A 15,591-nucleotide genomic window follows, 5' to 3' on the forward strand; every position below is an offset into this window, starting at 1 on the left:
TCGCTCACTCCTTTCAAGAACGTCATAAATCAAAATACTTGATTTTTCAGGAGAACGTTTTTAACGTTTAAAATATAATACAATGTATTAAAAATAAATATCAAGCTACTTACTGAACTTTTAACTGTGCAACAGATCTTTTTAGGTAAAACCTGAAGGTTTTTTCTCCATTTGAAAAATATTTAGTATATTAAAAAATAATTGAACAATACCTTTTCTTCAAAATGCAAAAACAACACTTTCTATCCTGTAGATATTAACTTAAAAATATGCCTCTTTTGCTGGGATATAGTATATTTTCTGGGCATTCCGAAAATATGCGCAACTGAAAATTGACGATTTTTGATTTATGACGTTCTTGAAAGGAGTGAGCGATATATTTTCATACGAAGTTTCAAGCTCGTAGCATTAATTTCCTTTTTTTCTATAATTTAGATAATTTGTATGAAGGAATAGAAAAAGCGAAATGGAAATATGTAAAGAATGTAAAATTTCTATGTCTTTTGGAATCATAAACTGAATTTAAGAATGATGTTTCGTAAGTAAATCGCGTCAGGTGTCTAACTGTTTTTTTTTTCTTCATATTTTTCATATTTTTTCTTAAATACTATGTCGCTCACTCCTTTCAAGAACGTCATAAATCAAAAATCGTCAATTTTCACTTGTGCGTGTTTTCGGAATGCCCAGAAAATGTACCACATCCCAGCAAAAGAGACATATTTTTAACTTAATATTTACCCGCTACAGGGCAGAAAGTGTTGTTTTTGTATTTTGAAGAATAAGTATAGTTTTATTAAAAAAAAAATTAAGTAGTTATTTTTCAGATTCAAGTTTAACCTAAAAAGATCTATTGCACAGTAAAAAGTTCAATAAGTGGCTTGATATTTATTTTTGATAAATTGTATTATATTTTTAAAGTTTAAAAACGTTCTCTTGAAAAATCAAGTTTTTCGATTTATGACGTTCTTGAAAGGAGTGAGCGATGTGTGTTAGGAAAAAATACATACGTGGTAGATAAAAAAATATATTTGAAAAAAAATTATGATTAAAAAATTCACATGTATGAGAAATATGATTTTGTGTATTTAATTCTGCTCAGATAATCAAGATACCTTTTAAAAATATCAATGATTTTATCATTGTGCTACTAAATACTTATGGATAGTGTTTTCTCGGTAAGGCAATTTACCGAATTTCGACAGAGGCATCAATTTAATCATATTAAATATCCTTCAAACAGCTACAGGCTTTTTTCTCTTGATCATGCAATAAATAAACGCGGCAGCCATCAGCGCAGCTCCAACTGCGATCAGCGTCCATTTCACGGCATCCAGGATTTGTAAAACGTTAAAGAGTTGGTCGTTGAGTAAGTCTATCATGTCATCGGGTAATTCTACTCCCTGAAACAAACCAATCACTGGAAATGAAAAAAAAGCAAACCATGTCCTAAAAATTCGAGTTCAACCAAAGAGAATTGTAAAAGATTTAAATATTACAATTTAAAAAAAAACACACTTGTCACAACGTAAAAGTTGTTAAAAAGTCTGTTTTACAAATAGAGGTCTTATATTTTAACAGTTAATGTAAATTCTAATAAGTAAAGGTCTCGAAATGCGTAACCTAAGTAACCTAAATGGAACAAAGAAAAGCAACGGATCATTTTCAGACGTGATTAATGGCTTATTTAACATACTCAACCTATAAAGGATTGTATGAGACTAGTTTTGTGTTTATAACAACCGATGTAATTAATATTTTCATTCATAATTTTGTTTTGCAAAATTCGCCTTCGTAAAAACGTTGTTTTCGTAAGTTGCCAACAAATGACGTCACATAAACGAATCCACACTTCAACTATTGCAGCTCTATAAAGCAGATACACAAAGGGATACGCCCCATAACACACCCGATGACGTAAAATTTGATGACGTAAAGCGGTGTCCGTTTATCGTTTTAATCAAATACCTAAAGTTTAAACCTTCTTCATTTATATACAGATAATAAATATATTATATATAATATATTATTTATATACAGATTTCAATAAGAATCCTGCCATGTGATTTTTCATATTAATTTAATAGCTAATAATAACACATCGTGAGAAAAATCCATTGACGACTCATAAAATATCCAAAAGGTAGGTACAGATGTATTTTTTTTTGGAAATCTCATTAAACTTAGCGAATGGCGAGTGCGGTCGTTTGACATATGAAAGTGGTCTTTTTGACATATCGCTCACTCCTTTCAAGAACGTCATAATTCAAAAAACTTGATTTTTCAGGAGAACGTTTTTAAAGTTTAAAAATATAACACAATGTATTAAAAATAAATATCAAGCCACTTATTGAACTTTTTACCGTGCAACAAATCTTTTTAAGTAAAACCTGAAGGTTTTTTCTACACTTGAAAAATATTTTGTATATTTATATAACAAATAAACACTACCTTTTCTTCAAAATGCAAAAACAACATTTTCTGCCCTGTAGCGGGTAAATATTAAGTTAAAAATATGCCTTTTTTTGCTGGGATATAGTACATTTTCTGGGCATTCCGAAAACATGCACAACTGAAAAATGACGATTTTTGATTTATGACGTTCTTGAAAGGAGTGAGCGATATATATTACTGTTACATAGGAAATATTTAATGTTTTACTGGATGAGTGGAAGATATAGATAGGAGGTAAGGACCGACATAACTAGGCCTAGGCAGGAGTTATATGTATATATACCTTTACATAAACATAAACAATATCAGCGATTCAAAAATTTCAAGAACCGGTTCCTACCCTACCCCCCCTCCCCTTTAAAAATAGTTTTTTTTTTATTATTTTGTACATAAACAGAACATTCACATAACAAACGAGAATGCTGTGAGGTTCAAATATTTTGCGATTTTTATTTTTTAGCGGACCAAATAAACCGCGCGTGCTCCGATACATGATCTCAATCGGAAAATTGTGTGACAACAAAGGGTTAAGGACCGGTTCGGCCAACTCGAAAAATTTTAGGCACCGGTTCTAGCTAACCAGCTGAATCCCACCACTGTAAATATATATATATATATATATATATATATATATATATATATATATATATATATATATATATATATATATATATATATATATATATATATATATATATATATATATAATATTAATATTTAAACATATTTTTATTATTTATGGAAGCATTTTGTAGATAGTAAATCGTTATTATGATAACAAATCTATTTGTGTGATAGTTATTAAATCTCTATATCGTATCTTTTACATTTTCATTTTAATCATTAATTTCATATTCTTCTGTGACATAACTCAATAATATGTATTTATTTTGTGATAAAAAAACTCGTGCATACCATAATGATTATGTATATTGATAAACAACACATATGTTATTGTATTGATAAAATATCTGCACGTCACGTTTTTGAGGGTATTTTTGAGGGTTTAAAAGCCAATATAAATTATCAAATTATTTACCTTACATTCAAAAATTACCGGAGTGTTGCTTGAAAATTTTACTTTTGATGCACAAAAATCGTTCTAAATTTTAACAAAAATATAGTGCCACAACTATAATGCAATAGCTAAAGGTCACTTTTACGTTCTGACACTAAAAAATATTTGCGAATATTTACGTATATTTACGTAGATGGCCGACATGAACCGATTGACCAAGGTACGGTCCTGTGCAAGGTAGTGTCCTCTCCCCTATTATTTTTCCTATTTTTTTCGTTTTGAATCGTTTTGATCATTCCGATATGCTACGACTAAACTCCTCTAAATGAAAAAAAAACTTCTTTTCAAATATTATTGCGGCCCTACAAAACATAAATAATGTTGCGTCTCATAAATCGTTTTTGAAATATCTCGTTTTGTAATATCACAGACGGTATGCAAAATTTTATCACAAATAGTTTATGGTATTGTTTAACTGATTGAATAAAGTTTGGGCACGGCATGAAGTAGAAATATTAATGTTCGAATATATCCAGATTTTGTATTGATTGTAAGGATATTGGTCAGTAATTGACTGGAAAAAATGTTTACAACATTTTGAGTGTGTCCAAATACTTGTTCACAAAATCTGGATCATCTCCAATTACAGGAGTTATTTTCATATTATTTTTAAAATCTCATCAAAGATGAAGAAGAATATGGAATTCTGGGCATTTACGGGGCTGACGACCGTCATAGGCTGGTTTAAATGATCACTTAAACCAGCCTATGACGGTCGTCAGCCCCGTAAATGCCCAGACTTCCATATTCTTCTACATCTTTGATGAGATGTTAAAAATAATAGGAAAAAATGTTATTTAAAATAAAGGAAACGGGGAGTTTGGAAATCCGGCATTTTTATATTATCATTTCTATTTTTTTACAGTATATCACTATCAATACATTTGCATTAATTAATTAGTTTTTGAGGAAATGTCATAATGATTTATTATATAATGTTTCAGAAGTATAGTGGAATTTTCATTTAATTATACCAAAATTCTGTTTCAAATAACCTTATTTATACATTTTGTCATCCACGTGTTCTGTTGGCCTTAACAAATCTACTTGGATTATAATAATCGACGCGTCTTCGTCACCTCTATAATTAAAAAATTACATCATCGGAGTACCGACGTAAAATGATAATTGAATTTCGAATCGATGGACAAAGGCAAATTGTACAAATCAATTATATCATCATTCGCGTAATATGTATAATCCTATCGATACAAATTATGCACAAACCTTTTATGTCCCTCGACAACATCGTTATATAACATGGAAGATGTTCTAAGTGGAATAATTCCTATTATAGGTGTCTAAACAGAGATAACTTATCTTGGATGTAAATTCCGAGGGATGGTCCCTGACATTCATAACCCAGCCTCTTAAAAAGACAAATCTTATTTGAAATTATTGTTCAATAGGGAAGTATGCACTAACAGGCTTATTACTGCGAAGCAATATCTTCTAACCCACTAAAAACAGATAAGTATAAATGTGAATGGTCAAGGTTGTAATTTTAGCAGCTCTTTAAGTGGGAAAATACAAATTCAACATTTGATACGAGGAGTTTCTGTAATAATTACTTCATAAAATTTTTATGAAAGAATAATAAGGGCTCAGAAGTAGGTAAAAAGTTATACACATACACACACATATTTATATATAAATATGTGTTTGTGTGTGTGTGTGTGTGTATTGATTGTTACATCTTTAGATACTACAATTTAATTCTGGCAAATGCTCCTTATCTTAGCTGATAAAAAAGTGTACTTGTTGTTTAGCTGATTTGAGTTTTAAGAGAGATCAGAATCTAAGAACACACCCACTTATTTGACAGCTGATGAAGTGGTATCCATATATACATCAAAATAATTTCCATATATACATTATAAGGAGCGTATTCTAAGCTCTAATAGCGGGGATAACGCAGCAATCGTCAGTAGAATAATTTTATTGTTTTTATTACAATTTACCTATTTGTTGTTCGCCATCGTAGCATGATTGTTAGTGTATTAAGATACCAAACGTGAGTTCCGGATTCAATTCCCGAGAGCGTTTATTAAAAAATAGAGCTTTATTTATTCTGATTCCAAATGGTAGGTCTATAAAAAGGTTTCTCGTTCGTTAGTTACTGCCCGCCACGCGCTAAGCTATTCGCATCGTGTGATCAGGGCCTCACTCACGGTTATTCACTATTTGATGTCGTAGAGAAAAATAAATTATTTTATCTAGTGAAGAAGCAAAATAATTCAACTAAGAAATTAGGATACGAAAAGAAGCTAGACAGATTGTTGACGACAACGCAATTTATATTACATTAAAGGTTAGGACCAAGGAAACCAGTTTTGTGAGGGTTATTCCTTTAAATTAACATAGTTGTTCTTAAAGTCGTAACAATATAGTTCACAGAATGCAAAATTTCTTAAAGTATTTAAGGAATATTAGAGTTTTATCGTCTAGTTAATGTCACTAACAGGAATCAAATTCTGTCTTAAAATGAAAATGAAACTTTAAAAATGTCAAGGCCATCAGTTTATAGATGTGATATCATAAAAAAAATTATGAAATAAATAAATACAAATATATCACCAAAATAAATTAAGAGTTTAAATATTTTTTAGATTAATGTTTATTCACAACATTTTGAGTGCGTCCAAATATTTGTTCACAAAATCTGGATTGTCTCCAATTACAGGAGTTATTTTCATATTATTTTTTGACATCTCATCAAAGATGAAGAAGAATATGGATATGTCAGCCCCGTAAATGCCCAGACTACTTGCATATTCTTCTTCATCTTTGATGAGATGTCAAAAAATAATATTGTTTATTTAATTAATGGTAAAACGCACGTTGGCAAAATGAATTATTAAAAAAAATTTAGTGTAATTATCTGATTAAAAAAACAGGTTGCCGGGATATAAAAAAACCATACCATTGAAATAATTTCTTGTATTTTCTTCTATTATTATAAATATTTAAAACGTTTTACTCCAATGTATTTCAATCGCTTAGATGCCTACCTTCAAAAGTGACAACAGCGTATGTATATGTAGGTCGTATTGAACAAGCCTTAAAAAGCTGAGTTCCTTTTCCATGTAATAATACTGAAATTAAATTGCACTAGATTGGTCGGTATGACGTTTTAAGTCCTTTCGTTTACATTAAAAATGCTAGGGGCAGTATAACACAGTTTTTCGTATAAGCTTAGTTGTGGTGTAACATTGTAAAATAAAAATAAATAAACTATGATATTTCATACAACAACAAAAAATTATCAAATAAATACAAATGGTTGTAAGTAAACACAAACGAACTTTACAATAATCTGTACGCAGGAATGTACTTTTTTTATTGAATCATGATTACCTGTATGAAATATATTCGATAATCTCGCACGCGGATATCAATACATAATATAATAAGCATCATTAATATTATATGATACTTAACTTTTAAATCCCTGATATCAAAATTATTATTTTTAGATTGGGATATACAATAAATTGCAAGTAAACGTAAACATGTTACTGACAACATTTTCTTGTGATTATCATTAATCAATTAATTCAATGATATTATAAATATATATATATATATATATATATATATATATATATATATATATATATATATATATATATATATATATATATATATATATATATATATATATATATATATATACATATATATATATATACTGTTTTTTTCGTATTTTTTTTATGTAATATTTTTTTATTTTAATCTCGCATATTTTATTCAAATCATGAACAAATATTACGTTAAAAATGTTGTCTAATTAAAGAATTATCTAAAATTCCTTCTCAAAGCAAAACCAGTACTATCAGTCAAGAGGAATATCATATTGAATGTACTCTGCATATAAAAAAATTTTCACGGGATATTTTTTTTAATTCTTTTTGTACTTGAAAAATCAAGTATTACGTTCATTTAAAAAAAATCAAATGAATTTAACTAAAAACAGTACTTCAGTAAGTCGACATATTGCATTATTACAAGTAAGGCGGGTCTAGTTGTTATGGGGACAAGTTGTTACAGTCTACCAGTGCTGCCATATATACAGATTTATCTGTATTGATACAGATTTTAGGCTGTCGTTACAGATGACAGATTTAACTCTTGGGTAGTACTTTTAGTTTTATACAGATTTTTGGAATTGGACAAAGTATATGATAAAACACAAGAATAAAAATATGTAAAGATTCGAACATGATTAACATTTGATAATAAGTAGGTGAGAATTTGTTTTATATTGGAGTGCGTTATTTATTATTTGGTAGGGTACTATTTTGTCTTGTCATGGAATATTACGCAATTTATGCAGCGTACCGTACATGTCTATTTTGTTCATGCGACCGAGTGTTCACTTTTATACACGGCGCGTAAAACGCAACGTTTTAATCAGTGCTGGCTGGAAGATAATTATTTTAAGACTTGTTTACAAACAAGTGAAAAGGGTGAAGAATATGCATAATGTAAGTTCTGTTTAACAGATCGTGCTATTTGTATCAAAATTTTAAAGCAATGGCAAATAGGGACCTACACAGATTTTGGCTTATTGATTCTAGATTACTGGGTTACAGATTTCTAGACTGTTTGATTCAAATTTTTTGGTTTGACATATGGCAGCACTCTACACAGCTCATAGATCACAAGGTCCTGTCACCTGGTGTATGTCCAGCAGCATGTGTAAGTACCTTTACTATAATCTCATTCTGCGCACACTGGACAACTTTGGTCAATCTTCGGTCAAAAGTCAACTTTAGTCAAAACGCCGTGTGAGGGGAATTAAAATCTGTCCCACCGCATTCTCAGATCTAATACAGAAACGTCTAGGCTTCCCGACAGACACTCTCTTGCAAAGCAATTTTTTAAACTAAGTTGCGAAATTTATTGAAAATGTGAAACAAAATTGTATCCCGATTTTACTGTGAATTTTCATTTAAAAGCTTCCAATATCCCTGTCACTGCCAATCTATTGTAAATAATACAAGTTTGTTAATTCACCATCAAATTTTCTAGAAGTACCCCGGTGTAGGCAGTGAAAGGGATTAGTATTTAGCTAAGCCGCTTGTGCACTACACGTTTTTGAAAAATGAAAGCGACTTTGACAGTTTAGCGTGATCGAAATCACGCACAACGTATTCACGCACCGATCAAGAGCACCGATCTGAAGAAAGATGGACAAAAGCATGAGCCAAGGTGGTGGTAAGGAGAATTTTCAAAGGCAACTGATAAATATTATCTTTTAAAAAACTGGTCAGAGCGAGGAGAGAGGAGGCAAAATCTTGGATCCTGGAGCAAATTTCTTCATCGAAACACTAATTTAAAACTAGCTAGCTAGCTGTTTTGTAATTGTGGTACAAACATACCTCATCTACCCATAATATTGGGAACAACGTTGTGTTTACTCTTTGCATCATGGTGATACTTCTTACGTTTCTCAAGAACATGTTGAATTGCACCCTTTTCCCTCCGCGGAGTGGCGATCCTGTATTCTGTAAATTAAAACATAAAATAAAATAATACAATAATAACAACTAAACCTTTACATTCATTTTTATTTTCTTTCATTCAAACCCGTATCCGCACCCCAATGGTGCATAGGTCACTGCATTATATAAACGCAGTGTTATCTTGATCTTTAGAACGTGAAGAAAAGGTGATCAGCCCTCCGCTTCAGGTACCAGTCCAGGATAATATTGAATAAATATTTGAGTGAAAAAATCACTTATACTTATTTAATTCCCCCCCCCCCCCCTGGGAATCGAACCCGGGACCTCCAGAACGGTAGCCGAGCTTGCTGACCATTACACTACGGAGGCGGACATTTTCTACTGTTTCTTGTTTTACATCAGTTCTTTAAATTTCTTCTTTTTTCTTCTTATCAGTTCTTTGGTTAGAGAGTTTCCTTTGTTAGTAACATTTGAAAAAAGTGAGTATCTCACCGGTTCCAATTCAAGAGTTGTTTGATGCTTGTTCGCGTCAGGGTCCATTCCGATAACTCCCTCTTGATAATCTTTGTCCGCCCCCCAGAAATGAGGGAACGTTAACACCAAATGAGCATCTGGGGAAATAAGTAAACGTGTATTTATTATGTTCAAATCTCGGTTTACAAATACTCCATTCAACTCTCCGAGGGATTGTTATGAAGATGAAGAAATTGTAAATGAAATCACTTGTTTTTTACCACTTGAGTATTACACTTATTTTTAACGACTAGTTTTGGAAGCTACAAATGCTTCCATCTACGGATTTGAACATAAACAACATGAGTTTATACGAGTACTCAAACCCGTATATTTATTAATTTACTTATTTATTTATTGAACGGCTAATGCCTTTAACGTAATGCATAATATGTAGTATATAATATAAAAATACACAAATGAATACACTAATAGAGAAACAAAAAGTCTCAAACATAAAATAATAATAAAATAACAAATAGCAAGCACTGGTAAATACACGTCTCCTTCACACACTATCAGCGAGCAGCGAGAGAGAGTGAAACATTAAGTTTAAATTCATCCATTTTAACATAGAGAAGAAATGCTGAGAAAGTACAGACTTTAAGTTGATATATTAAATAAATCTATACTTTCAAAAGCATTGGCTAACATGTGAAACCGCGGAATCGTAGAGAACATATCGCTCACTCCTTTCAAAAACGTCATAAATCAAAAGTCGTCAATTTTCAGTTGTGCATGTTTTCAGAATGCCCAGAAAATGTACTATATTCCAGCAAAAGCAGCATATTTTTAACTTAATATTTACCCGCTATAGGGCAGAAAGTGTGGTTTTTACATTTTGAAGAAAAGGTATTGTTTAATTATTTTTTTAAATATACTTAATATTTTTCAAATGGAGAGAAAACCTTCAGGTTTTACCTAAAAAGATCTGTTACTCAGTAAAAAGTTCAATAAGTGGCTTGATATTTATTTTTAATACATTGTATTATATTTTAAAACATTAAAAACGTTCTCCTGAAAAATCAAGTTTTTTGATTTATGACGTTCTTGAAAGGAGTGAGCGATATGGAAGCATCTGTAGCTTACGAATCTAGTCGTTAAAAATAAACATAATGCTCAAATGGTAAAAAAACAAGCGTTTTTTATTTACAATTCAATCATATCTTATTAGCCACTTATGCCAAAAATCAAAACTATTAATCTTATTCTAAGGAATTTACTTAAAATGTGCTCAATTCGCTTAGGCCTAGATTATTAAAGCTACCCTTTAAATACATGATTTTATGTTATGTATGACTCAATTTTGGGTGCTTTGCCAAAAAAAACATAATTTTATGAAACGTTTTCTACATTCTATTGGTATTTTCAATTTATTTTTATTAAGATTTAAAAAAAACTAACTATCACGGCACTTCACGCCAGAATGAATAGAACAGCATATCTATCATTGCAAATAATTTCGATTTTAATTTCCTGACCTGACCACGCCCAAGTATTTAAAATACTCAATCGTGCGAAGGTTTCATCGGTCTTCCTTTGTTACCAACTAAATTCGCCTCATAAATGTGTTTTATTGTTCTTTCTTCATTCATTAGATCCACATGCCCAAGACCATATCAACACACCTTTCTTAATTTTTTCGATAATGCTTATCTCAGCCTTGCGATCTTTCCTTCACCATTCAAACATTCAGCGAATCACTTTCCTTGCACACATTATACACCATTGACACCAGCTCCAGTAGGTCTTCTTTACTATCGGCAAGAAGTACAGCATCGTCAGCATACAACAGGCAACAGACAGTCAAATCGATCATTTTAACTCCAATACAGAAACCTTTCAATTCTTTAATACGTTAAACATATAGAGTTTTTTGTGAGACTTGTTTTATATATGTTGGTGACCAATGTGAATAATTTTATGAGCCATGAGGCCAATTTTTTATGGCACTCTACTGTACCAAATCAATGAAAATATCATGGATATAGGAATTTCGAGATAATGTAATGTTTTCGAGGCAATTTTTAAGCCGATCCATTGATTAGGACTTGGCTTTGTGAAATTACATAATAATAATATGTAATCAATTTGTTATCAAGTGGAGTTTAATCATTCAATTAATTAAATCATTTACGTAGTAGAATTTTACATCGACGCCAAAAAAGTATCTTTTTTTTTAAATTTTGTCTCAACTGCTAGAAATTTGGTATATCTTAAATTTGGTAAATCTTATTTATTAGCAAAATTAATATATATGTATATTTATATTTATTTACATATTACATTTACATAGCTATTTTTTGTTATTATCGGAATGAAAACTCAATGATATTTCAAACCCGCAAATAAAAATCTTAACATTACATAAAAAAAATATTAAATAAAACACTTTTTTTTACCACTTGAGTATGTTTATGACTTCTAGTTTCGGAAGCTAAGTTTCCATCTTCAAGTTGTAAAAAACAAGTGTTTTCTTTAATGATTTTAACATGTCTTACCACAAAGTAAATGCCGAAACAATAAATAAAATAACATTACATATTCTGCATAAATATTTTTCAAACATTTTCTTGCAATAATGCTTCCCGATAAGTTTATGGAGTACAAAACAGGTGATCGGTCAAAGCTGAGATCATGGTATTTTTTATTAAAGTAATCAATTTGCATATTTTTTATATCGCCATCTCGAAAGGTTAAAAACTTGGCATTTTCCAATATTCAGGTAATATGATTAGAGTCGTATATGGTGTGTAGGAAATACATAAATCATAGAAAAATTATATTCATAATATAACTATTATTTTTTTGACATCTCACCAAAAATGAAGAAGAATATGGAAGTCTGGGCATTTGCGGGGCTGACAACGATTTCGAAATTGGTTCATATATATATATATATATATATATATATATATATATATATATATATATATATATATATATATATATATATATATATATATATATATATATATATATATATAAATACATATATATATATATATATATATATATATATATATATATATATATATGTATATATATATTTATATATATATATATATATATATATATATATATATATATATATATATATATATATATATATATATATATATATATATATACATAGAACTTCCAAGAATTTGAGTAGTGTGGTTGTCAATAATGGGTAGAATTGGTGAATGTTACTCTTAAACCAGCCTATGACGGTCGTCAGCCCCGAAAATGCCCAGACTTCCATATTCTTCTCCATCTTTGGTGAGACATCGAAAAATAAATCCAGTAATTGGAGATAATCCAGATTTGTATTTGAAGTATTTGATTGGAAGTATTTGGACAAACTCAAAATGTTGTAACTAACTATTCAATAAAACCATTTCATCAAAAATTTCAGAAATGGTGATTTCAATTTAGACACATTAAATACATAATTATTGTACATTTCTTTAAAGTTGTTTGTATTCAATTCCAAACATATATTTGTCTTAAAAAATAAGCGTATTTTTATAACTAGTATTAAAAATATATAGTATGCACATTAAATTAATCGACCATTTAGTTTTCCACTAAAGTGAGATTTAATAAAATGATTTACGATGCAAATTTTTACAAATAAATATATAATACTGTTTACTATGTAGAATTGGATAGCAAGTACCTATGGTAATATAAAGTAACTACAAATGATCAATTGGAAATTGCATAAAACCAATGTGAGGCACAACAAATGTTTGAAGTATTTATAAAATTTAAATCTGAGGATAAAGCGTAAACAATAATTATGAGTTTTCAAAATGCAGTGAAATTAAACGAATTTATATGAATTCCAAATAAATAAATAAACTATCATTAATATGTGTATGTATATATATATATATATATATATATATATATATATATATATATATATATATATATAAATATATATAAATATATATATATATATATATATATATATATATATATATATATATATATATATATATATATATATATATATATATATATATATATATATATATATATATATATATATATATATATATATATATTTATATATATATATATATATATATATATATATATATATATATACATATATATATATATATATATATATATATATATATATATATATATATATATATATATATATATATATATATATATATATATATATATATATATATAAATATATATATATATATATATATATATATATATATATATATATATATATATTTATATATATATATATATATATATATATATATATATATATATATATATATATTTATATATATATATATATATATATATATATATATATATATATATATATATATATATATTTATATATATATATATATATATAATATATATATATATATATATATATATATATATATATATATATATATATATATATATATATATATATATATATATATATATATATATATATATATATATATATATATATATATATATATTATAATATATATATATATATATATATATATATATATATATATATATATATATATGTATATATATATGTATCCATTAGGTAACATAAAAATAACTGTGTATAAAATAACTATTTATCTTTCTTAGCAATAATTTAATTTCCGGTCGATTGGTTTTAATTTAAACAATTAGTTTTCACCAATTTGTTTCGAAACTGTACGACAGTATAATTAAGTTATAAGGTATATAATGATTTAAAACAAAGCTATAAGTTATAAGATATATTTCTCCTATTACCAATTAGAATTACAATTTTGCTTGTGTGGATAAAAAATGGTTAAAACATCACCATACATATTTATTCCGTCGTCGAATATAAAAATGCAGATTTAAATGCAAATATTGACAACAATTTGTAAAATGACTATTTTTTTTATTATTTGCTGTAGTGCTTTCAAGCATTGGCGTGGGGAATTTCACTGCTATTGAAAGATGTTTTTAATAATAAAAAAATGTAACGTGCAATATAGTACATAATTTTATCCTACAAAATGAAGCAATATAATTGCTTTGTTATATTCGACTCTTGCCCCCTAAGCAATCTTGGCTCGAGCATGAGAAATATTTTAGGTCGACCCTAGGTCAAACTTTGATTTAATTTCATACGATCAACTAATCAGGAATTACTAGCGGTTCTCTATTTTCAGGAGCTTTAAGGCTAGATTTAATTGCTCACTTACAGCAAAGCGTCGAATTTGGAAAAAAATGGAGAGTACAGGTCGTTTATATATCAGTTTAAGAATTTTTTTATGGGCGAAAATAAGTACATCGTAAATTTTTCGAGAGTTTGGTAATCCAAGGTACGTATTTTTTTATTTATTTTTTTCATAATACATAGATACATTCAAATATACATATTCATTTCATATATACATTAATTATATGTATTGCAGCTCTTTAGGCATGGCCTGTCTTGAGCCGAATACTAACATGTTAATACAATTTTTTTTATTTATTTCTTTAATAATATATATATATATATATATTTTAATAATATATGCATTATCGATAAAATTAAGAAAGGTGTGTTGAGATGGTTTGGACATGTGGAGCGTATGAGTGAAGAAAGAACGGTTAAACAAATTTATGGGGCGAATGTAGTTGGAAAAAGAAGCAGAGGACGACCGAGGAAAACTTGGCACAATCAGGTATGTCAAATACTTGAAAGCGGCCGGGTCAGGAGTCGTAATAATCGTCGGGTATGTATGAGGAGATGCATGAACGTAGAAGAGGCAAAGAATGTTTGCAAAGACAGAGTGGTGTGGCGTTCGATTCTCTCTGCCAATCCCTGCGGGAAGCGGCGTGATGGTTAGTTAGTTAGATTATAAACATAACAAACAGGAGATACAAGATTTACCTTTAATTGGTGCGTAATCTTAAGCATTTTTTAAATGTAACGTCAGCTTATAAATACCATGAATTATTATTGATGCTTTCATCGTTTCCAAGCTCTGTATTCGAGATTTAGATATAAAAAAATCTGTTCTTACAATATTGAAGGATGAGTACATGTTGGATTTAAGAGTTGAGTTTAAAAATATGGGT

General features: G+C 28.6%; 1 protein-coding gene across 1 annotated transcript in view; it reads right to left on the reverse strand.

The window, feature by feature from the left end:
• Positions 1–1,007: 1,007 nt before the first annotated feature.
• The window catches only part of Snmp2 (Sensory neuron membrane protein 2), a 28,247-nt gene continuing 13,663 nt past the window's right edge, over positions 1,008–15,591 (reverse strand). The window contains exons 7-9 of the mRNA XM_088264227.1: positions 9,490–9,608; positions 8,914–9,039; positions 1,008–1,400 (exon numbers count right to left, since the gene is read on the reverse strand). Of these exons, the coding sequence (XP_088120353.1) occupies positions 1,233–1,400; positions 8,914–9,039; positions 9,490–9,608 (413 nt within the window). The 3' untranslated portion in view covers positions 1,008–1,232. The remainder of the gene's footprint in view (positions 1,401–8,913; positions 9,040–9,489; positions 9,609–15,591) is intronic.

Source organism: Brachycentrus maculatus, unplaced genomic scaffold (genome assembly GCF_059751285.1).
Source record: "Brachycentrus maculatus isolate JH-2025_06_01 unplaced genomic scaffold, ASM5975128v1 h1tg000221l, whole genome shotgun sequence".
NCBI classification, from domain to species: domain Eukaryota; kingdom Metazoa; phylum Arthropoda; class Insecta; order Trichoptera; family Brachycentridae; genus Brachycentrus; species Brachycentrus maculatus.